Source organism: Puccinia triticina, chromosome 6A (assembly GCF_026914185.1).
Source record: "Puccinia triticina chromosome 6A, complete sequence".
NCBI lineage: Eukaryota > Fungi > Basidiomycota > Pucciniomycetes > Pucciniales > Pucciniaceae > Puccinia > Puccinia triticina.
In genome coordinates this window covers 4102838-4127311 of record NC_070563.1, presented here as the reverse complement: position 1 = coordinate 4127311, position 24474 = coordinate 4102838, and the positions used below count along the sequence as shown (strand labels likewise).

At 46.1% G+C, this 24474-nt stretch overlaps 6 protein-coding genes across 6 annotated transcripts in view; 2 read left to right on the top strand and 4 right to left on the bottom strand.

The window, feature by feature from the left end:
• Positions 1–1211: 1211 nt before the first annotated feature.
• Positions 1212–2204, bottom strand: PtA15_6A500 (uncharacterized protein; the record flags this gene model as incomplete). Its single annotated transcript, XM_053170213.1, has 5 exons — positions 1212–1274; positions 1345–1491; positions 1555–1723; positions 1792–1898; positions 1968–2204. 5 exons carry the CDS (start codon positions 2202–2204, stop codon positions 1212–1214), a joined length of 723 nt encoding a protein of 240 aa, XP_053021426.1.
• Positions 2205–10249: 8045 nt separating this feature from the next.
• Positions 10250–10831, bottom strand: PtA15_6A499 (uncharacterized protein; the record flags this gene model as incomplete). Its single annotated transcript, XM_053170210.1, has 2 exons — positions 10250–10298; positions 10434–10831. The coding sequence occupies 2 exons, from the start codon at positions 10829–10831 to the stop codon at positions 10250–10252; spliced, it is 447 nt and encodes a 148-aa protein (XP_053021425.1).
• Positions 10832–11429: 598 nt separating this feature from the next.
• PtA15_6A498 (uncharacterized protein) lies at positions 11430–12420 on the bottom strand (the record flags this gene model as incomplete). The annotated part of the gene is made up of 3 exons (XM_053170209.1): positions 11430–11779; positions 11993–12153; positions 12290–12420. 3 exons carry the CDS (start codon positions 12418–12420, stop codon positions 11430–11432), a joined length of 642 nt encoding a protein of 213 aa, XP_053021424.1.
• A 73-nt stretch (positions 12421–12493) lies between these two features.
• PtA15_6A497 (uncharacterized protein) lies at positions 12494–13181 on the top strand (the record flags this gene model as incomplete). Its single annotated transcript, XM_053170208.1, has 2 exons — positions 12494–12602; positions 12694–13181. The coding sequence occupies 2 exons, from the start codon at positions 12494–12496 to the stop codon at positions 13179–13181; spliced, it is 597 nt and encodes a 198-aa protein (XP_053021423.1).
• Positions 13182–16409: 3228 nt separating this feature from the next.
• Positions 16410–19190, bottom strand: PtA15_6A496 (uncharacterized protein; the record flags this gene model as incomplete). The annotated part of the gene is made up of 10 exons (XM_053170207.1): positions 16410–17114; positions 17200–17480; positions 17546–17618; positions 17694–17802; positions 17868–18039; positions 18125–18275; positions 18387–18455; positions 18557–18624; positions 18705–18865; positions 18973–19190. 10 exons carry the CDS (start codon positions 19188–19190, stop codon positions 16410–16412), a joined length of 2007 nt encoding a protein of 668 aa, XP_053021422.1.
• A 3520-nt stretch (positions 19191–22710) lies between these two features.
• Positions 22711–24474, top strand: part of PtA15_6A495 (uncharacterized protein) — a gene marked incomplete at both ends in the record, with an annotated part of 35495 nt that continues 33731 nt past the window's right edge. Inside the window, 4 exons of the mRNA XM_053170206.1 lie at positions 22711–22924; positions 23021–23371; positions 23453–23491; positions 23588–23872. Coding sequence (XP_053021421.1) covers positions 22711–22924; positions 23021–23371; positions 23453–23491; positions 23588–23872 — 889 coding nt within the window. The remainder of the gene's footprint in view (positions 22925–23020; positions 23372–23452; positions 23492–23587; positions 23873–24474) is intronic.

Below are 24474 nucleotides of genomic sequence, written 5' to 3'. Positions count from 1 at the left end.
TAGAACCCGAAATTCTTATCAGACCACTGAGTTGAGGACAGATTCCGCGACCATGCTCGGAATGCCGGCAACAGAGTCGGAACTGAGTGGGAGGGGCAAAAAGGTATTGTGGTGGGGCCCTGTATCGGACATGGATTGCTGCCAGTCACAGGTCGACAGTAGTCCTAACTTAGCTGCAGTAGCATTAGGCTGAGTGCAGAAAATCAGTACATAACATGTTTTTTTAGAAACTGTTGAAACGAGGGTATGAGCGACTTGTGTGTTCAGGGGTTGGGATGCCGGGCCGCCGAACCTTTACGGGCCGAGCGGGGAGCGAGCTTAACTAAGCCTCAGGCGCGGAGCGTCTCCAGCGAGCACGGGAGGCACTGGTGTTCAGTTCGAGCGGGGAGGGGGTCGCAAGAGGCCAAGCAGACGGCTGGGAGTGAATACGGGGCCCCAAGCCTCCTGGATCCTCCTGCATCTCTCCGCCCCGAGGAGGAGCAGCAGCGCATACAGGGTGGATGCACTGCCTACGTAAATCCTCCGCTCCTGAGCAAAAAAAATAAACGACGCATACAGGTATGGTGCCCCACCTGTCAAGCCGAGCCCAGAGGCCGGCGAGGGACCAAATACTTGCAGGAGGCATATGCGATATGCTCGTGGCTATGATGTGGACATGCGGGGCTAGTCAGCATGACATATCCTTTGTGGCGAGCTTCGGCTTGGTTTCCAGGCGTCAGGAGGAGACGGAGACGCTAGGGCAAGCTTGTTGACGATCGGGCGCATATATGTGTGCCGATGCCGCCGGACAGTTGTGGGACACAAGGTTGTGGAGGCAGTGCAGCCGAGTCACTATCGGTGCGATTGGGCAACTGTGTCAGTGTCATGCTGGATGGTGTGGGATTGTCACTGCGAGTAATCGGAACAAGACATTTCATAGAATGGAAGCGACAAGAACTCTGAACAAAGGCATGGCAGAAAAGATAATCCAAACGACGGCGATCAGCACATGGTAATATATATAGATATACGGTTCCCACTTTTGTTTTCATGGTGAGAGGAGGGAGGAAAGGAAAAAATACAGGACCGTTATGAAGGGAGAGCCAGGAAAGACGGGAACACAATGGAATTAGGCATAACAGAAAGGGCAAAAAATGGACCGAAGTGGCAAACAAAGAAGAAGACAAAGAAAGATCAAGATAGGATATCAGAGGGGAAGGGAGACAGCCGGATCACGATTTCTTCGCTGCTGCTTTGACTTTCTTTGTCGTAGAGCTTGTCTTCTTGCCAGTAGACTGTAGAAAGTAAAGAGTGCCAATTAGTACCGATCAGACGTGCTGGGGATGAGGTGAAAGGAGGACTTACTGCCTTGGCGGCGGCGACTTTCTTTGTGGGGGCGGTGGGGACCTTCTTGGTTACCTTCTTGGCAGCGGCTGGGGCCTTTACTTTCTCGGCGGCGGGCTTCTTAGCGACGGGCTTGCTGGCAGGCTTGGCGGCTTTGGGGGCTGGTTTCTGCGAGACGGAAGCGGAGTCAACAACGGCACCAGTGGGGCTGCAGGATGGGAATGGGCTTACGGGCTCTTTGACTTCCGAGACGGGTTTGACGGGTTTGGCTAGTTTGACCTTGCCGCTGGCGCCCTTGGGCAGAGCGAAGACACCTTTCTCGGCCCCTCGGGCGATAGCTTTGTTCAGACGAGCAATGTTGGCCGGGGTGTCAAGAACCTTGAAGCGGAAAGCAAGATATCTGCGAACGTGGAGTAATAGAGTCAAAAAACATGTAAAGATCGCGGCGGGGGCAGAAAATTGGCTTACTTCTTGATGGCTGGTCGACTGACGCCACCCCGAACGTTTTCCTTGTCGTTCTTGATCGCATCCTTGATCATGTCCTCCATGGTAAATTTGATTTCGGTGGGTGCGGCCTGCAAACGAACATCGAAGTTGGTCAGATGTGCAATGCTTGGAGCGAGATAGTATGAGATAGTACATACCTTGGGTGGGGATGCCTTCTTAGGAGCTGTGGCTTTCTTGGTGGTGGTGGAGGTAGGCTTCTTGGTAGCCGAGACGGGCTTCTTAGGGGCGGCCGCGGCAGACTTGATCCTGGACGATGGCGCCTTTGACTTGGAGGCAGGTTTCGCCTTGGAAGCAGGCTTGGTAGCGGCTGCTGCCGGGGAGCCGGCGGCAATGACTTGAGGGTCAATGGCGGCGCGGGAGGGGGAGGCAGACATGTCTGATGATGTAGAGTCAGGGATGGTAGCTGAAGGTGATGAAGGGTGTGTAGGGTGGAAGGGGTGACTTTGGATGATATGTCAGAGTCAAGGACCTTTGAGCAGAGATGTGTTGTTGTTGTCTGTGCTGTGGGCTGGAAGGATGTGTGTAGGGGGAGGTGTGAATGTAGAAGTGTGGGTGTAGTGTAGGGGGATTTTAGGGTGAGACAGATGTTCGGGATGGGGGAGGGAGGACGGAAGGGCAGGAAGGGGGGTGCCCTTTTGAGCTCCACAGGGGGAGGGATGCTGGACCGCTGGACTGGCGCCGGGTGGTTGCTCAGACGGCCGCGCGTGGGTAGGAGCAGAGCCCAACTGGTGAGACTAGCAGTCCCGGGTGGTACGTAGGGCTGCTGTTGTAAAGGAAGAGAACAAAGTGATCGCTCAGCAACTGTCACGCTGTTTGTGTAACGCTCGAGCGCGGTTCCACTGAGTGGTGAGCTGTCATTGGTCAGGTTTCGAAGACTTTCGAACTCAGCCAACCGCGTGCGATATCCGGCTGATAATCCGGGATTTCCTGTATGGGACCACGGATCACACCAGATGTCTGAGAGTCGAGGCTCCAAGACATGCGGATAGGGGCGGATATTTCTTGATCCCACAATCTTACACCACCGAGCGCGCCCAACCACAGTCTGACGCGGGAGGCCAACCTTCCCGCCCTCGCCTTGATATTTGGTGTGCTCCACCGCGGGAGGACTCGGCAGCCGCGGTCTGCGCAACCTGTCAACCGACAATGGCCGGCCGTGGGTATCCGTCAAAGGAAAATGACCAGGGCTTGAACCCACAACCTCACTCATTCCAGAGGTGCGCAGATAACCTCATGCAGAAACCACTATTACAGCCCGCAAACAGGTGACAAAATTCGAATTTTGTCATGATGATGTTTTCTTGTGCTGTGTTGCTGGCAAAACATCAGTGTGATGAAGTCCATATTTTGTCACCTGCTTGCAGGCAGTGTAACCCAAATCCACATTATTCCTAGTATCCTCAGTGTTTCAGACCTTCCAAATTGGTCAAGTCTTTCTGTGTGTGTGTTTTTTCTAATTTCTAGCTGCTCTATTGTTCACATCCACCCAATTTGCTTCACAGACAATGGAGTAATGCTTCTTGTTGCTGTTTTGGTGTTATGTAGTATCTTTTATCACTGCTCATTATGTTTATAATGATTTTTGAAAACCATCAGTTTTTGTCCTGATATGACTTGATTTGGGGTGCCCTGGTTGCTTGATCCACTTGCACCAGTGTAAAAAACAAACAAACTGTGATTTGATAAGAATCATTATAAAATCACAAGATTATGTACTCCTTCTGAGTTTGGGTAGGATGAAAAGCATCATGTAGCTCTTCAATAAACCCTGACCAGACATCCTCAAAGTTGTGAAGAAAGCTTTTCAATGCAGTTTAAAGTTTGCTCCCACCCAAAGAGTGGAAGATCATCACCAACCCCAGTTTGCCTTCCTGAGGCACAAGTTGCCCCTGCGGGGAGTTCCCTTTGCAAACCAACTGGAACACCTTGCTGGTTGGTGCCCCCCCCCCCCCCGCAGCAGAAGAATTGTGTGAAGTTCACTGTGACCTTAGTTGGGCAGGCGCCGGCATGGGTGGCCGCCAGTGGTAATTAAAAGTCAGTTTGACTGTATTTTTGACTTTGACCATAGATTATTTCTGCAACCAACCTTTTTAACCTCAAGTCTTGGAGTAAACTCAGTGTGGTGGTTTCTGGTTCTCTTCCTGAAAAAACAACATCAAGGTTAATCATGGGCCCAAATTGGACAACAATGTCATCAAAGAGAAGGAAATCTCAGACCCTCAGAGTCCAGCACCTAGCAAATCCCAAGAATAGAGTCAATAAAAGAAGCAAAGAACTTACAAGTGGGGTTTGGGACAACTTATCCAAGATCATAGGTGAGTGATTTCCTATTTCTGAATCTTAAATATTCTTCTGCCAGTCATCTAATGGTAAGCTATGTATTGATTTGTAGATTCCAATGGCAAATAAAAGGTTAAATGTAATTACTTCCAAGCTAAGTGTAACTTATAAGGACTCTGTCAAGTCCTTTACTGGATTTTAGTTGAAGGGGCACAAGGGGTGGAATGAATGGGTACCTGCTATCCCCTGTTTGACCAAAAGGTGCAGATGTGGGTGTGGATGCCTGAGATTCAAGTTAAAATGGACCAAGTACCCAGGTATTTACAGGAACACCCACCCACATATGTGGTACTTTTGGCCATCAAGGGAGTCAACAACCCTCTTGATGAATGGCACAGACCAGTTATTGAGGGTACACAACCTCCTGATGACTGGCACATACCGGTAAAAAACCCTCTTGATGACCAGCACAGACCAGTCATCAGAGGGTATTGTACACCTCTCAATGACTAGCACAACTAGTAATGGAGGAATGGTTGGTGCTGCTCATAAGTGTATTTTAAGTGACCTGTGGAATACGCAAATGTAACCAGACCATAGCACATCGAATTGAATCGATTTGAGTATTTGTATTCAAATTTGATTTGAGTCAAATAATGCCTGGGCAAATTTAAGCTCGAATATTTGAATAAATTTGAATAATGGCTCAAAGGGGCGCGTAGAGGGTCAATGCAAGCTTTCCTGGGGCCCAAAGGCCCCAGATGAGTTTGAAATGGCCCAACAGTGGGTCAGCTATGCTAACCATAGCTGTTAGCGTAGCGTAGCGCAGCGCAAATGCGCTATTTTTTAGTGTGGCGTTAGTGCAATTGCGCGCATCTGCGCTGACGCTACGCACACAGGGCGCAAAGCTATTTTAGCTTTTAGCGTAGCGTTAGCACAGATATGCGCAATTGCGCTAACGCTAAGCACGCAGGGCGCAAAAGAGCGCGCGCTAAGCTGCGTCTGCCACTATCAAAAGTGTGTCCCCCACTATGAAAAGTTTTTTCACCACTATCAAGAGTGTGTCCGGCACTCTGAATAGTGTGTCTGCCATTATGAGATATGCCTCCAGCAATATTGTAAGTGTCTTTGGCACCATGATATTTTTGAAGGATGACCTCCTCAAAATTTATGGGCCAGAAATGAGCCAAAAGAAGTCAAAAACACAAAAAATGTAATTCTTTGTGTTTTTAATGTATTTTGGAGGTTTTTCCGTCAAATATCTCCGAATACTTGAATATTTGATGAATCAGTATTTGACGGGCCCAAAAAAAGCGTCAAATACCACTGTGCTATGGTCTGAATGTAACTGCCCAAGCTAGCAGGTACACACCAAAAAGTGTGGATGCAGGTGCAGATGTCAGGATTTGGCACAAAAGGTCAGTGGGTACACAGGTTCAAAATCACTGTCTCTATTTTTGGCAATGTTACATTTGTCACAGTTAACAATGTAGAAACCACAAGAAAAATTCTAAAAACTGCTGGCAGTGAAGATTGAGAAGCTCAAAGGAAGCTTGAGGTGATAATCAAGCCTTTCTCAAAGGTTATTTCAACCACTACAAGAAAAATTTGTGCAACTGATGGCAGTTGACATGCAAGATAGTCCACCATAATGGCCATTATGACACCACCCAAACACATGATTTTTTTTTATTTTTGAAGTCACTGTGCAACATGAACAGTGAATGTGCATTGAAGCTTGATTGAGTTAACCTTAGACAAAGGTCAAAGTAAGACCACCGGCTGCCTCAGAGCTCCTGCATTTCAACTGGTGGCAGTTGCTTGAATTTTTCTTGTAGTGAACCAAGCTTGAATGCACATTCAGTGTGAACATTGCGCAGTGAATGTGCATGAAAGGGCTTGCTGTAATTATATTGAGTTACAATGAAAGTTACACTGGAGTATTCTGCATGTCAAATGCTGGCAGTTTCTAGAGTTTTTCTTGTAGTGAAAGCAAACACTGCAGCCATGGTTTGAATTCATTTTCTTTTTGATGATCATGGTGTTATTTTAACCCTGGCACTGCAACTTTTTCCCAATATCACATGCACTGTCTAGCTCACATAATCAACTTGTTCATCAATGATGGGCTCAAGATTGCCACTTGCCAGTGAAACTGTGAATCAAATACATATCTGATGATGTCCATTTGATTCATGGATCTTTTTTTTGCATAGACAGCTTTGAAAATTCCCCATCCACATTGATATCAAGAACAAACCTTGTTGTAAGGACGTCCCAAATTGATGGAACTCAACTTACAAGGCATTAGAGATTGTCAATAGGTAACCATTTGGCAGTACCTGGCACCGCCTGGCAGGTACCGCCTGCACCTACCCTGCACCCCTGTAGACCCTCCTCCTTTATTGGGGTTCACAAGAAGTCAACATGTGAACTTCAACCTATCACAAGCTTGTATGTACTCACAGCTCTCTTTCTTATCTGGCTAAGCAGAGAACTGACTGTAGTCTCACAAAGTCAGAACCACACAATTTAATTCTAGTTTCTCCCAGAGCTTACCACAGAGAGCAGCCCTTCAAGCACCTGTGATTATTGTCATTATCCGTGACATTTTATCATTTACCATCCAAGCTCATCTTACCTGTTGCATAGGAGTTCCACATTGTTGAGGGGAGTACCCTTGATGACCATGAAAAACCTTTTAATGAACAGAACAGGTTGGTCATTGAGGGGAGAAACTCTTGATGAATTATCCATTCCAGTCATCAAGAAAACCTCTCCATGTCCTGTTTGATGAAAAAAAGCTGATGGTACCCACCTTAATTATCACTGGTACCTGACAGGCACTGCCAGGTGCCAATTTCGGGGAGAAAACATGCAGGTACCTATTGTGCAACTGGTACACGGGTCCATTTTTAAATTCTCTACAAGGCATACTTGCCATGGAATTTAGCCTTCCAGAAATTTAAAATTCTATAAAAAAAGTTTGGATCTTGTCTGACTAAGCTTCAATGGGAGGAGCTGGTTCTTATGGACCAGTTTCTTGACTCATTTTACCAAGGTTTATGTTTCTTTGCTTATCACTTTCTCAATAACCTTTGGCTGATATTTTTCCCACTTGTTTTATTGAGTGGCACCCAATATCCAACAATCAATTAAGCCTACCTTGTGATGAAAGGAATTGACAAGCAACTCAAGGAGTTATTTTTAAATCCAATTATTGAAATATGGTTAAGCCAATGAGGCCCAAACTCAATATCATGAAAATATGATTAAGGCCCCATTTGGATGCACCATTATACATGATAAATGGGTTGAGTTATCAAGCACAACCCCTGGGGGTTCTAAAAGTTTGGTGGAGACGGGGGGGTTGTAACTTGTGTGTGATAAATTTCCCCATTTATCATGTATAACCCAGGCGTCCAAGCCATTGATGCCAAACTTTGAGAAATACTGGGATCCAAAACAGGAAGTCCTTGAAATTGGAGTTTTCTTTGACCCACATTTAAAGATGTGATATCTTTGCTATAACCATGAGCAGGGCTTGGCGGGTTACATCTTGCATAACAATGTTATATGGGGTTTGCAGTGCATGGGTTACATGCTGCCTAACAATGTTGTACGGGTTTGTGGTGCCCAAAGATGACTCCCAAAGAGGCCCTCTGCAAAGGGCCTTTTGGGCAGAAAACTCCCATTCCTTGGCAAAAATAAGTAAATAATAATAATAAATTTTAGTATTGATGACTCCCAAATCAAAAACTGATTTGGAAGAACAGCTCCCAAATCAAAAACTGATTTGGGAGAACAGCTCCCAAATATGCTTGCGGTGATATATGGGAGTTGTTTTCCCAAAATATGGGAGTTGTTTTTCCAATCCTCATTTCTTATTGTGAGATCTATCAAATGAGACTTGGCCAACTTTGGACACACCATTAATTGTCCTAAAAGGGGCAAATTTATGACACAGGACCTAAACTTTGCCACCTGTTGCCACTTTATGATGTACAAGAGCATCTCCACCCGGGGAGGTAAACCCGGTTTCTATCCTGCATTTACCAACCCAAACCCAAAAAACACCACCCACTCAGGGTGGCAAATGAGTTTCTATTTTCTCTCCGGAGGTAAAAATCAACATTGGGTAGCTACATCTGGCAACCCGCTAGCAACTCTATAGCAACTCCTCCCAGCTCATCCCCCCTCCAAACTCACCAACTCAAATAGATATGTACAACAACCCGCCATCAAAACAGTCATTGAGAGCAATACAAGCTATAAATGACTGGCTGTTCTGCTTAAATATCTGTCTGGTAATTGAGAGCATCAAAAGCTATTGATTACCGGTTGCATATACCAAACATTGAGAAAATTGATGACCAGCTATACTGGTCATTGAGATCTCTCTCAATTAATGGCTTACTGGTCATTGAGAGCTGTCTCTTGCTGACCGGTACAGCCAGTCATAAAGAGCTATCTCTTGCTGACCAGTACAGCCGCCCCTTGAGATAGCTCTCAATGGATGGCTGTAGTCATATAATGGTCATCAAGAGCTCTCTCAATGACTGGCTGCAGTGATATACCAGTCATTGAGAGATCTCAATGACTGGCTGTAGTCATCAAGAGCTATCTGTTGAAATTAAAATCTCAGGCCTCACAAAATCAACACAAAATATGAGCCAAGATGCTTGAGATAAGGGACATTGAGGGTGAGGTGAAAAAGCTCACCGGATGCGGTTCAGGGTGGTGCGGAAAAATAAGAGGTAGAACAGATGATCTTAATTGCTTGTTGTATGCTGGGTTTAAGTAGACTAACAACAGGCGGCCAACATGTGGTTGGAAGAAAAATTGAAAGGGAAGGTGAGACAAGTTTCAAGTATACTTTCTTAGAGACTACATGTGATAAATGTATGGCAAAATTTCATCTACCACTCATGGTTCAAGACTACATGGTGTGATGGATTTTGTACTAACAATGATTCTGGCAATGCTTCAAGAATGATGCAAAACATTGTTTTAGAGGTGTTTTAGAGGTGTAAGTAAGACAAAATGACAAAATTCCCACACTATCTCAATGACTGGCTGTGGTCATTGAGAGAGACCCCGGTGGTCAAGAGCTCTCTTGATGACTGGCTACACCGGTCATCAAGACGGTTATCAAGAGCTCTCTCATTGACTGGCTTCACCAGTCATTGAGTGCGGTCATCAAGAGCTCTTGATGACTGGCTATGTTGGTCTAAGGGAGGTTTTCAAGCTATCAATAACCGGCTACACCGGTCATCAAGTTGTGTGAGTCATCAATGACCGGCTGTATGGTCATGGAGCGCTGCAGCTCCATTGGATGACTTGGTCATTGGGGGGTGCTTCTGGTGTGTATGTGTATTATAGCACCCACAGGTGGGTGCCAGAACCTTGCAGGTTGCTATATGCAAAAGTTGAGTTGCCATCCCGGGGTTTTAGCAACCCGGTTTTACCTCCCCGGGTGGAGATGTTCTAACAGCGTGTTCAAAAGGGGGCTTGAGGATATGATTTTCTGAAACATGACATATTTGAAAGATAGTAATTGAAATATGTCTTGATGTGTCTCATGAGCTGTGGCGCAGGCTTAGCAGGCCCCTGTCACATAGCTTATATGTACATGTCACAGACCACACTCTTGAGGTTTGAGAGTCTGAAGATCCAGACTGCTTTCACATCCTGCAATCTACCATATAGGATCCAGAACCCCCAGATCTCATCTTTCTCTCCATAATGGACCTGACCATAACAAGGTGTTTATTTGATTGTGCAATTTTTGAGTTTCAACACTACACCAAAAGTGCCAGCTCCAGCTTCAGGACTGGGACAAAATCTATAAAGATTAATTATGCTATGGTCATTTGAGGTCTTCCCGCTGAATTTATTTGGTTTCCTGTGGTTTTTTTGTTTTGTGTGCTGTCACCAGGAATCCAAATTGCATCTAGAGTGTAGATGCTCAACTCATGTACGAACCCTGAGATTGAAATGATACTTTTTTCCCAAAGGATATTGATCCAATCTATTAATGTGAGTCAAACTGTTCAAACAGCTCATCAGGGTTCTGAATTAAGAATAATCTCCATCTTCTTGTGAGAACTGAGTTTTCTTTTGTTGACGGTTGAGTGTTTCAAGTGTCCGACTTGGGATCGGACGACTGGTCGGGAATCGTTCCTGGGCTAGTGAGCGGAGAGGGGAAAAGAGAGGAAAAGAGGTAAGCAAGCGTGTCAAAGAAAATGAAGTACAAGATACGTAACATGTGATCGCTGCTGAGACAAGGATGATGAAGAGAGGAGAAGAGAGTCAAAACATACGATTTCTTTTCGGTAGTGTTGGGCGGCTGGTCCTGGGCAGAGTTCGAGAAAGAGTTAGCCGCATTTTCGACGACAAGTTTAGGAGCCTCGAAGAGTCTGTTCATGACAGAAGCACGCTGAAGGACCGCGAGTTCGTCCAGCGACGATGACCACCAAGCGTGCAGGTCCTGCTGAGTTTTGGGATCAATTTGCGCTAGAGTCTTGTCGTCTATTTGGCTCGTCCCCAGGACTTGTGGTAGTTGTTCGGAGAACTTCTGTCTGGTTTTCCGGGTAAAGTACTCCCTAAAGTTGTACGATCCAAACTGGCTTGAAGCTGCGATGAATGATGCCTCTAAAGAACGGATGTGTTGCTGTTGCAGTTGCCCAGTAAGACGTCCTAGTCCTCGGCCTACTGACATCCTGGGTTCTTCTTTCGTACGTGTGCAGGGTGATTTTTGGACTATTGAGCGTGCTGGTATGGTTTTGGGCAATACTGGACTGTGGGCGCTTGAGAGGAAACTTTGGTCGCCAAGCTTTAAAGTTGAGTCCAAGCGATGTCAATCGGGCGGCTTTGAGCGTTCCGCGGGCTGGCCCGTCTCAGCCCGCAAAATACATACATAGTATTCAGCTGTCCGAGACTCTCCCCAGCTCAGCACAAATACAGCTTGCCATGTTGAATTCTTCCTAATACCACACGTTTTTCCTGCACATCAGGCAACAAAGATTTACACTATGATTATGTATTTGGCAGGACTTATTGTTGCTAGTTTCGGCAACGCATTGAGAATGTAGTTCAGAGGTCAATTCATTGAGCAACACGGAGAATATGTACTGTCCCGCAATTTCGAATGTATAATTTACAACATGTGTGCATAGGATTGTGTTTTGACCGGGTCATTTTTACATTCGAGTTTTCGTTTAGGCTAGCACGGTGGCGGGAGGGAGTTCAACTTACATATAACAACACAACCTGAGTGGATGAGTAATGGGGGATCAAAATGGGAGGATGCAGAGAGCTCAAAAGAACTTGACTCCATCGCCATCACCGGCGACGCCATCGATAGATCCTTTGAACAGTTTAGCCTTTCCCCCCTTGACCAAGATGCCTAGGGCCTTACGGAGGATGATTGGGTCGAGGCCGACGAGGGGTTGGTCCGAAGGCTGGTGGTCGGGGCTAGTGAGCTCGTGGAGTGTCATCACCGAATTTGTCAGCCCGTTCGAGCTGATATATTCGTAGATCCGATCGGCCCACGTCGTTGGTGAATCATAGTGTATTAGTATATACGTCTTCGTCGCCATCGGCGTGCTCATGCCCTGATTCAGCTTGGTGGGGTTCGACGGCCGCGTCGGGTAGTACTCTGCCGTACCTGTTTTTCTCCAGCAAGGAACTGTTAGTAATTTCGCCTCACCACTATTTGTTCGAGGCGCATGGACTCAACCCGACTGAACCATTATTTCAAGGACCGACAGGATCGCCTCTGAATTCAACCTTCCTTTTTTTGTTTTTTATCATAAGTCGTCTACTCTCGAACCTGGAAGAAAACGATGTTGATGATGAAGGAAAAGAAAGCTCACTCAACTCGAAATCAGTGGATTACTGAACATTTCAGATTCCTCCAGAAACACTGTCGATGCGCCAGAGATGTCGAGCTTGAAAACTCGATGGTATTTGCAGTACGACAGGATAATCTGTTGCCAGAGAGAAGCTTGATGGGCCCATGTTTGCTGGTTCGGCTGCTTTCTACCAAACAAAAGGACACGGCAGTTCTTTGTTCAGTTTTTCTTCGCTCAAAAATCTGACACCCCGTCTTATTTGTCTCTAAATAATGTAAGAAACTCGATAAAATAAGTTACTGATGGAATATTTTTCAACTTACGTGAAGAACGGGGGAAATGAGAAGATGGAGGGAAACTTGAAGCCCGTCTTCGTGGTCAGATTGGCCAATTGAATTTTGCTAGTCGATGCGGTTGTTGGTCTTTTCCCGGCTGGATGATATGTGTCGTTCATGGTCTAACGTTAATTTACCGTCAAAGCCTCAGAGGGGACCAAGTTCGGTGCTGTACTTGTCGTGACATCTGACATGCATGTCACAACAACCAGCCCGGTCCAAGTCGATCGAAAGCCGCGCGGGGGCGATTGTGTACAGGAAATCCGACTTTTCTTGAGAAGCAAGATGATAACCACATCTGGTGAGTACCCAGTGCCTAACTCTCGCAAAAAAAGGACTTCTGCTTAGGGTACTCATGGTTATGCGTGTTGACCTTCGGTGAACGTGTGTAGACGAGCTACACTTCGAGTGTATGCGCAAAGCGATAGCACTAGCTCGTCTCTCCAAACCGATCCCGACGGCGTTCTGTGTAGGATGCTTAATGACCAAAACGGGCACCTTGGAAGTGGTCTCTACGGGGTACTCGAGGGAACTAGAGGGGAACACCCATGCCGAACAATGTGCGATAATGAAGCTATTGGATGGACGCTCGGCGAGTATGCCAACTGGGGACTTGGACCTGTACACGACGATGGAGCCATGCTCTGTTCGACTCTCCGGAAATAAGCCTTGCGCGGATCTGATCCTCGAGTTCAATCGATCCCATCATCCTCATCTTAGGATCAAGAACATCTATTTGGGTGTCGTCGAACCAGATGACTTCGTGAACTGCGACGGCGTCAAAAAACTGCAGGACAGCGGTCTCACGATCTTTCAAGTCATTGGGTTCAAGGAGGAGTGTCTGAAGATTGCGCGAGGTGAAGATACGAATAGTTCATGAGCACCTTCTCCAGACTTCCAAGATACAAAACAGCCAATGGCCCTCTTCGTGGACCAGGGCTTCGCCTTTAGTTAAGTTGGTCACAGGAGTCAGAGCGCGTCCCACCGATCTCCAATTCAGCTACAAAATGCTCTCAATGACCCGTCATCCTCAAATGAGCGATGCAGAAGTTTGTTGGAGGGAATTTAAGACTTGGTCCAAGCTGAAATAGATAGCGTTATGCGGGACTTCCGATCATCGCAGGGTTTGGTGGTCTAGTAGTATGATTCACCCTTAGGGCCTCCATCAGGAGCTGCTTGGGTGAGGTCCCGGGTTCAATTCCCGGCCAGACCCTTCTTTTGCCCCCCAGTTTGGGGCACATCTTTGCACACCATGAATTGAGCCCTAAAGGCGCCCGATCAGTGGTAGTAGATCTGCTTGGCATACACCACGGGTGCAACAAAATATTTTGAATACCAGTTTGATTGGTTTTCAGATTTTTTTTTAATTGAGTCCGGACGTCCTGAAGAACAAGCCGGACTAACCATTTTCAGATATTTTTAAAATATTTCTGGAACCACCTGAGGTGGTTTTAAAAATATTTTGGAAACCAATTTGGTTTGAAGAATCTTTGCAGAACCATTTGAAATGGTTTTGGAAACCATTTGGATGCTCCTTCTCTCACGGCACGGTTTTTGGGACCTTTTTGGCAACGGAATTTGTCCACAAACCAGATTCAGACCAATTTGGTTCTGAAAACCACTATCCAATCAATTTGGTTTTGACAACCATCCCAAAAACTTTTGGTGCACCCGTGGTGTATGTGTGTGTACACCACCGCTCGATAAATTTTGAATCAGTGCGTGGGCTCGGCTGCGGGGTCAGGAACAGGTCTGGCATGACCTCTCCTCCCTGCTTTTCACAACGGAGACGCTTTGACGCCGGCAATGGGTCAGAACTACGTGGGTCTGACCCATCCGACCCACATGTCAAGCCAACACCGCCAACACATTGTGTTGGCATGTCACGTGGGTCGATCAGGGGTCATAGATTGCCCAGCCGACCCCATCCAGCCCTGGCAAGCAGGCTGACAGTGTCATCAGGTTGGACATGCCTGATTGGCTCCGTCAGCTTGATCGCCTGTCAAATCCAAGTCCAACAGGACTCCGCAGCGGACAAAGGCTTGTCTCATTGAGCAAGCCAACGCTGCGAGCTGGTTGGACCTGTGTCGAGCCTCAGTCATGATTGGCTTGCCGTCCGGGTTAGCTAAACAATTGGTTGGGCTTCTTTTTTTTTTTTTTTATCAAGTCACCTGGATGCGCCTCTTTTGCTGTAAGAAAGAGGCTACACAGTTCAATTTTTTTTTGAAAAAAAAGTAAAAAAAACAAACATGTCAAGAAGAAAAGCCTCCAAACTTTACAGGAATACATGTGTTGCTGTCTATATACGACAAACAGGGAGGGTTGGTACAATGCAATGTGCCGTAGCAGTTAGTGGTGGCGTCATGGCCTGGCCAAGGGTCGTGGCTGACGTTTGGGTCCCGATGAGTGAACTTTTTGATGGGCAAGCTCAATGACCAGCCAACACCCACTGTTTTGTGCGGCCGCTGTTGGAAGATGAGCCAACAGCTGCCCTTCCGTGGGCCTGCCGTTGGAAGATGAGCCAACAGCTGCCCTTCTGTGGGCCCGCCGTTGGAAGATCAGCCAACAGCCGGCATGCTGTAGGCCCACCGTTGGAAGATCCGCCAACGAAAAACCCCGATACATCCTGCTATGAAACATTAGGTCGGCCACCCAAATTTTTGGGTGGGGTCGGGGGGGTTGGGCCCACGCAATTCATTACGTCGGCACCCAATTGACCGCAACCTGTGGTGTAGTTTATGCAGCAGGCAGGTCAGTTGAGGTTATGTTTTGTGACTGATATTAAGATTCAGGCAGACAGTACCACTAGATTGTTTGGGATATTCACTGATTCAGTCAGCATGTACATGCTGGCATTTTGATTGAACTTTCCTGTTTTGAAATGTATTGATTGGGCTGCAGACTGCTGCTTGGACAAAATCCAAAAAAATCATATCTTCTGGTATTCCAGATATGCATGAATATGTCAGTGTCCAAGTTGGTTATGTTACATGATTTTACATGTGACTTGTTAACCACAAAAATAAATAAAAACTGCCCATTGGGAAGAAAAGCCTCTAAAGCGCACATATTGAACCACATGGCATAAGCACACACCAGGAAAGGGGTGTGCTACTCTTAGCCATGGGGCCCAAACTTTCACAGTGTCAAGTCAATTATTATGCACCCAAAGGTTAGCTACTAGGCAGTGACCCACCAACAGAAAATAGCACTGTTCACATAAGAAATCTATGACCATGTGAGAGATATACATCAGCATACTTTCCCAGCCAAATTGGTTGGCACAATGGGATGAACTTTATTTCAATCTTGCTGATGTTTAGCTTACGTGAACAGTGCTAATAATTTTGAGGTGGCAGAGGCTTTTGGTCATATCTGCCACTACTAACAATGGCAGGTAAACTACGCTAGTAAATAGTGCCTCTGGCAGTCAATAGTGCCTCCATCATAATTGATGGCCACAGAGATTAAGGTTGTATGGTTTAAAAGATGAACTCAGTATTTAGGGTGTTCAAAGTTGACTTGCATAAAATCATAACACCATAAAATCATAAAATTCTGAGCTGAAAAAAATATGTACCACCCAAACACTCAAATTACAGCAACATTTCTAGAATGGTACATATGAAATCATCACTTGAAAGTTTTATGATTTTATGATTTTATGTATTGGAAATTTTATGATTTCAACTTTGAACACCTTAACTGTTTCAGCACATAGCTTTGAAGAAATCTGGGACATGCAAATGAACCCAAAAACCCCGTTTTAGCCTCTCAAGCTCAAGAAAGCTGCCCCAAATCTGTCCATTTATTGTTTACAAAAAAGAAGCCTAATAAACAGACGCAAGGTCAAACACTGTTCATTGATTGAAAAATATATAAGATAAAAAAAAGAAACAATGAATGTCCCGCGCTCCATTTCGGGAAGACACCTCCCTTCTTGAGAATTGGATTCGCTGTGCGGTGTGCAATAAAGCTGACACCAATACAAATCCGATGGATGATGATAAGAGAAGTTGAAAAAGATGCTTAGCTAACATTACAAGCTGACAGAGGTTAACAACAAGGAAAGATGCAGGAGACAATTGTTTATTGATGGCTCTTCTGGTCACTTGGTTGCAAATTTATGGTCGGGTTGATCGACATCATCCTCGTCTTCCAGGGAGAAGATTTGAGACTGATCATGGATATGCGAAGGTAAGTCAGAAAACAGAGAGGTTCTCCTGGAGAGGGTCGCGGCCTCGACGCTTGAAGCCTCTTCAGCACGGGCCAAAGCTTGATCCTCCTCGTCAACGGTGAGATGATTACGATGGGACTTGCGTGATGGATGGTGTGGTTGTTTGCGCTGGGTGGGACTGGGCGAGCGGCGCAAGAGAGTGTGGCGATTGCGGTACGTGTCTGCAGACCGGGGCTCCATGCAGATCGCCCGTCCCTTGTTCTTGGACATGCGTCGGCCCCGTCGACGTCTCCGACGCCATTTAAATAGCATCACAAGCCCCAGAATCAGGCCGGTCAGGAGAACGAGGAGGGCAACTGTCTGACGCGGCCCGTAATACGCTTGCCGCTCCTCGATCGTCTCCAGAACCGGTGCAGCCCCAATACTGGGCTTCTTATCCAAATCGGGTATCAACTTGTCTTGGTCAACTAGCGTCCCGTTCGGATGTGTTTTTACAATTATCCCCGTATGATCGTCCGTCCCCACTTGAGATGCCAGTGAGCCCATTGGTCCTGCTGCTACTAAGGGATCTACTCCCATAAATCGCAGAAGCATATCATGTGCGGCATGTGGCGCATCAGCTGGCACTAAGTGCGACTACAAAAAAACAAAAAGGATTGATGATAAGATTATGGATGAATTGCCAGTGATCAGAAGTATGAATTCTTATCGGTTGGCTTACAGCTTGATCATACTTCACAAATGATAGTCCACGGGCTTCAGTCCAGCTCCCCTGTTTGGTACCGTTAACGTAATAATCTTGGGGAAAGATTGGCTGGCCTTTCTCATCGACGCCCCAGCCCTTCTGGCCGTTCCATTCCATTTCGGATATCGATCGGTTCAGGCCCAGTGAATTACACATGTAATCTTGATCTCCAACGTAAATCACTACTTTCAACTTCTTGACCAAGGTAGGTATCAATGTCGAAGAGGGTGCCGATTGGGGCACCCACATTTCTTTACCTGGTAATTCAGCCATTCAACGTAAGATAATCATTGGTCTGGCTTTGTTGAACAGATCTCCGCACCTATTGTATCATTGCAAAGAGTCCATTTTCCCATTTTAGCAGTCGCATGAAGTGCTGCAACTGTAGAGTTTTGCTTAAAGGTTCGTCGACCAACATGGGCCTGATGTCAGTGCGATGGCTTGTGACTTAGTACCTGGAAACGACTCACGAATAAGTATGCCTTGAGATTCTGATTCCTTTTAGGCCATTCAATAGCCTCCTCGGCTGACATCTCGGTGATGTTGTAGGCAACTGGAGTCATTTTCGTCCCGTTAATTCTATAAAACATCACCAAACCACGTCAGCCAGAGTCACACGGAGACAAAGGAGTTTGTTCACCAACACCTTTGCGCCAGCATTCAGGATAGATTGCAAACCATCTTCACAAGGGTCGACCAAAATGCGGTTGGACTCGGTTGGTTTCTTGAGCGCTTTTTCGCACTTTCGAAAGGATTTTTCTGCTTCTATTGCGCTCGATGTACCTTTTACAAGGATACCTCGTTCATATGCGAAGTCTGTGTTTTGATTTGATAAATGTTTGAAGACACCGAAATGAATAAAAAAACGCTTTTGAAACGCGTGATTTCAGTGAAGACTAACCTAAATAAGATAAATACTGGACCTTAGGGTTGATCCATGGGTTACCCATTAATAGCCCTAGTAGAGGAGTCGAGAGCGCTGCGGTATCAAGAATAGCTTGCGCAAAGTAAGGAATGTACTGTCCTGCGAACGATTCTCCAGCCAAGTAAGTCTGTCAAAAAGAAATATGAAGAGTGTCAGTGATCATTGTTATTTTCAAGCATTTAACAATTTTGCAGAGAGCTTAGTTAACAGGGTGGAAATTGGATTTACAAAAACTGACGTCGATTTTAGAGAACTCTGGAAAGACTTTATAAAAGTTCTTGAGAAATACCACCACTTGTTCAGCCGCCTGCAGAGAAGGGGGTGAATGTCAGTTTCTTGAGTGCGTAAATGGGCCGTGAACGCGGTTAATTGGACCGCAGTTCTGGATTCAAGTTTCGACATACCCACCTGAGCCAGCTCGCGAACATCATCTCCAACATTAACAAACGAGTAGCCTGTCCCAGCTGGCTGGTCGACTAAGGGAGAAGGGCGCAAGAGAGAAAGAAGTGATTAGATTTCATCAATCAACATGACATTTGGGTAGTAGAACACTGACCGAATAACAGATTCGCGTATTCTGACCATCCGATCGTCGACTCTACTAATTCAATTGGCTCTCCAGGTTGAGCATTTGGATTCGGGGTGAGTGGGCCAATTTCCATGAGAGCACCTTCGGCAGAACTGCATCCGGGACCGCCATTAAACCAAATAACAAATCTGATTGTTTCCCATACAAAGGAAAGAGAGGGTTCAACGACGCGCGATTTGAGAGCAGCCTGTGAAACGATTCCAAGAAAGAAAGGAAACTGCGTGTGGATCCGTACTTTTCGCGGTGTGCGATGTGCCTCGATCGAATGAGCCAAAACCATAGGTGAGAATCTGGAGGAGGGGTGATGGTCGAGGGAGGGTGAGAGGGCAGGTGGCCGGCATACTGGATAATCGAACTGATGGTCGATTTCGGCTGGCCAGGAAGGGCGTCGATGAGGAAATCGGCTGATGACGGAAGCTCGGAGGGTGCTTCTTCGTTGGTTGTCGCACTCATTCCTTCAAGCAGTCGGAGCAAAAGATTCTTCTCGGATGTCCTGTTCAAATACTTCAGGAGTCAGCTCCATGTGCCCGGTACCACCACTTCGCCCAGTGTGGGCCGGGGAATCAGTAACAGCTCCCGGGGGCTTGAGCTACGTCTCTACAGATGCTTGTGTGTGACGGTTAAAAAAGGGGACAGGAAAGCGTAGTCCCGCGTTAATTCCGAATACGGGAATCGAACCCGTCTCTACCGCGCACATGAGAGGCGGTCATACTAGCCGATATACTAATTCGGATTGGCTGCGCTTTGTGTGGCATGTGGTGTTTGAATCCTAAAGCCTTACTTAATACTATCAAGTGACGAAAAACTGTTTCATGCCCCGGCAACACTTCCTTAGGCCAGTAGAAACTACGCCTTATCACCTATGGATGCTCTGTGAACTTGTTGACAAGTCTAGATTTTTCCCAGCAATGACAATGTATAAACAAAACAAAGAATACCTCTGCTTCAAAATTCACGAAATCAAGCATCTTTAAAGAAAAGAAAGCCATTTTTTTTTTTGAAAGGTTAGAAAAACACCGGAAATACAGGCTTTAATCTTCCTTCTCCGCGTGCAAATTCATTTTTGCACTTGATTTTGAAAAGAAATAATTGATAGGTGCAACAAAAACGCTTCTTCCATTTGTCTTTGGCAAGGGAGGATTTTTGGGCGGAGGGGAAAAATATTGCCTGGGGGTCTGGGAGAAACACTGAACAAAAAAAATCGTGCCAGAGGAGGGTACCGTTAAAGTTAAGTAGACGGCCCAATTGACACCTTTGTCACACCATTGCTTGATTCAATCTCAACTTCACCACTCTAAACACATGGAATATCAAAACTGATCAGTTAATTGGAAACCCGACTGAAAAGTGGTCAATCAAAGGAACTACACACATGCAAGTCACATCCAAATATTTCCTGTATGGCAGCGTCTATTTGTAGCTTTGTGGCAGATGCTCTGATTTTGAGGGGTCATATATCAATAAAAGTGCATTTATCTCAAATTTCTTGCTGTTTTGCAGTAAGATTTACTCACACTCCATGAGTAGCTCCATCTTCTTTAGCAACAATGACCTTAAGGTAGAAGTAAACTCCTAATCAATGCTAGCGAGGAATGAAATCGAGTGCATTCGAGAATAGTATGTTGGACTGACAGTGCACTTTCCGCTTTGAATAGTCTCTGGTTGATCGGAGACAAAGTTTTTGTCTTTGTCGTCAGCGTCTGCCGGTGAGTACGGGATTTTTTTTGCTGCGCTGTTTAAAAGCAAAAATCCAAAGTGAGTAAGTAGTCCCAAAATTGTATATTTGGGCCGTCAGAAAGGGCAATGATTAAGATCATAGGACATGAAAAGGCTGGGGGAGACTAGGCCTACTCTGAACATTCTGCTGGGTCCACCCGCATAACACCACAACTTGGATCGGCTGATATATGGCTGAAATTTAACAGACTGATCAGCAAGAAAAAATTATAAACAGTCATTGGTTTCCACATTGATGAATGAGCCAATGATGAAGTTCAATATGAGATCGTAGGAGACCACTGAACAATGGTGTGGTATGAGTGATCACAGAATGCGAGTGCGAATTGATAGCAAGATGGGCAAAGTGGGGTGATATACCAAGTTCAAACCATCCGCACTGGTTTGGCTAAAACCAGTAGTTGCTAAATGTAGCGATAGAAGCACCACACGGGTCGTGATTTTATTCGGTGGGTGTGCCACTGGGGCTTCCTGAAGATAGAGGTTCGCGCGGGGTTGCCATATCAACAGTCACAGTGCAACCGGCGAAATTTTGACCAGGATGGCGAAGCCAGGACTTCAGGAGGTAAAAATCCAAAGGGGGGCTTACATGACTGTTTTTGCTCTTGTCTTGACTTGAGCGCAACCGGAGTGGCCGGCGAACTCGGCGGCCAAGCAACGTTCTTCAATGGTTGGCGTTCTAATGCCATGATGACCGAACCCCAATAACCCAACCCCCATCATTCCGCGGGCCAACCACCCAGTCCGGGCGACCAAGCATCATCATGGGCTTTCTGGCCGGGAGGCCGATCTCGCTCTGACTTCTATAGGTACAGATGTGTTTGATCGAACTTGAAGTGTCAATTCCTGCACATCAAGGTCCAGTGATTTCTGATACATATAAAGTTTTTATCGTCAGCATTTTAACAGATTTTAAATATTCTATATACCAATGTGAACAGGTAATTGGAGGAGCAACCACGCATATTTGATTTCAGCGGGTAGAGTCATTCTGCAAAAAAAGCTATGGGAAATGCATTGGAGGCAATCCTCATGGTTTTTGGAGCATGCCAAACTACCCACCAAAGATACCTGCTGCTCTCTGCCTCTCTTTCTACCTTTCTTCTTCCTTCTTCAGGTTGTCTGAAGGGGGTCCCATCTCAAAAGCAAAATTTGTTGAACAGTAGTTTACCGGGCACTAAACAGATGCGTGTGCTTGCAAGTCCCCAGAGACCAGTCGTACAGCCCTCCCATAAACAACCCAGCCAAAACCATGAAAAGCACCCAACAAGATAATCGAGCGGAGCGGAGAGGATGTCATGAGTGCGCCGAGGACCAGGACGAGTGACTGGCCAGGACTGGCCCACTGCAATCTTAGCACATTCAGGCGTTAGAGGCCCCGTTCATCGCTGCTCCACGCCATTCTTATCGAGCCATCATAAATGGCAACGATTGAAATCACAGGCCACCTAAAAAAACACTCTAAACATTCTGTTGGGTCCATGGGAGACCCACGGGCCACGGAGACCTGCATAGTGAGCACCATCAGCTTTGATCGGAGTGTTTCACTAGTAAACACCCCAATACATAGACAAATAGAAATATGTGAAACTCAACGCTCGAAACGGCAAGATAGGGCAAGATGCGTGGGCATAGTATCAGATAACCAGGTCCATAGACATTGTTCTCATGGGTTCCTTATGTAAATATCCAATGTTCCTATCAATCCAAGACTTGGGACCCAAGAGGACCCAAGGCTTCTACGAGTGTAAGCTCTTGTTTTATCTTAGCCTGAAAATTGGATTATGTTACATGTATCATAGAAGAGTCTAGAAGGAATTTTGAATGGTGAATTTGTAGCTGTACCATGTTCTATGTACGTTTCAGTTACCACAACCTGAAGGGGGGGAGTCGGACAGAAGTTCTGGATGCTCCAGAATTTTGGGAAGTTTTCGAAATGCGGGCAAAGGGAGCTTGGAGGCTGTTTCCCACGCTGGTAGGTATGCTTCGTAGTAGGTCTTATGTTGACTGACCAGGTGGCCTGCCTTGTCCTACCTTGTCCCGACTTCGAATGACTTCTTTTAACCATGCCCTAGAGAGCCCTAGAGTGATTCACTTTTTGGTGGGTCGTTGATGAAACCTGTTTGATAACGCGGTTTGGCCCCTCAGAAAAAGGAATGGACTTGGAATGAAAGAAAAGCTCGCCTTCAGGCTTACCCAAAGCACTAGCCAACCCCCACAATCTTGACCATTGATCATGTGGCTTCCTCGTTATTTACTAGCTTTTGCCTCGATTAGCCAGCTCATAATCAACATTGATGCCTCCCTCGATGCCACCACATCAGCACTTTGGCTTTGTGACCGTGCGTTCTTCCCAGACGACGAAGGCGTTCGGCACGCCTTGCGAATGTTTCCTGGCATCACTACAGATTACTGGAGAGGATTCTCCTCAGGGAGAGGAATCTCCTCAGGTGCGTTCTTACCAGGTTCAAATCTTGTCAGGATCTTCCTAACCACCACTTACTTGATTCTCATTCTCCTTTGCACCTAAATCTTCACCTTGTCAGAGGAAGCTGCAATTGCCGATTTCAATAAGCAATGGCTCAAGGCTCAAGCATCCGATTCTACCACTCACCAGAGTCACCAGGCTATACTGGTGAAAACAGTGATAAACTATCTGCTGTTCAACCAATCCATGTCTACAAAAGATCTGCTCAAATGGTGCAATGCACTCGAAACAACAGTAATTAAGCACTATCAGGCACATGGAAAGCTTTCTGATTTCATTATCTTTGCTTTTCACACTCTCTTACTGAGGCATCGCAATGTCAAGGGTTTCTGGGGAAAACTCAACAACATGGTGGACCGCATTAAGAAAGGTCTTGGCCCGCATCCCTACAACATCCCATGGGCGCATGGTGTGTTTTTCGAACATTTTTCTTTCTTTCTGAATGTAATCTACGCACTCACAACTTATCTCAAAAAAAAAACACTTTCAGAACTCTACCACCCTCATCTCAGTGTCAATGGCAATTTTCGTGAGTCATCCAAAATGCTCATCAGGAGACAAAGCAGACATTTCATTACAATTCTGATCTGGTTTCATGATCTGCCCAAAACTGGTTGTTGCCCAGGTATTTGGAAGTGTCTTGGGGACCTGATAAGCGATGAACCAAGGTTGAAACTCCTCGGAGAGGCAATAAATAACTACCCTGGGATGCCCCCTCTCTGTGCATCCAAAAATGTGCCCGAAAAGTCTAGCTTTTCAATCGGAAAACTAGCTTCAAGTCTAAAACAACTCAAAGTAGGCCACAAATCTTCCAAGGCAGGGGAAGTCGCCGAGGAAGTCACCAAGGAAGTCGCCGCCTATCGATATATCACCGAAAACATTAACAGCATCTTTACAGAAATCTTCTTGCGTGAACCAGCCAAAGACCTATCCTCTCAGACTAGAGTGGTCTCAATAGCTGTGCTGTTTTATCTTCGGAATACAGATATGAAGACGAGAGCTGTCAACATTGCACAGTCAATCATACAGAACCCAGGCCTCCACTTCCTCTTTGATTATGAACATTCACTACTCCAAAATTTACTAAAGCATGCCTGAATTTAGCCAAAGAAATGCCAGCTCAATCTGTTTGCTAACTGGAAATAGAACAATACCTAAATACATACAGTTGAAAGTGGGATGGAAAAAAGAAACTTTAGGAAGTGCCTAACACCACCAGCCAGTTGGGTCATATAGATGAGCCCATTCATTGATATTGGCCCTCAGAGCCAAGCGGCCAAGCGGGATTCTTCACCGGCATGCTAGTGCCAACAACAGCTTACCTTTTGAAATCCCTGCTTGGCAAACAGGTGCTGGCTGTCCGGCGATGGGAATGTCTCCGGGGACAGCTGGGGAAGTATCAGGCACGCGGGAACACCTTGTGCTTGCTGGGAAGGTATCCTCATTGGCGAGAACATACATTGAGGTTGACAAGAAGGAGGCCTCTTCCGCAAGCGGGTACACCTTATGACT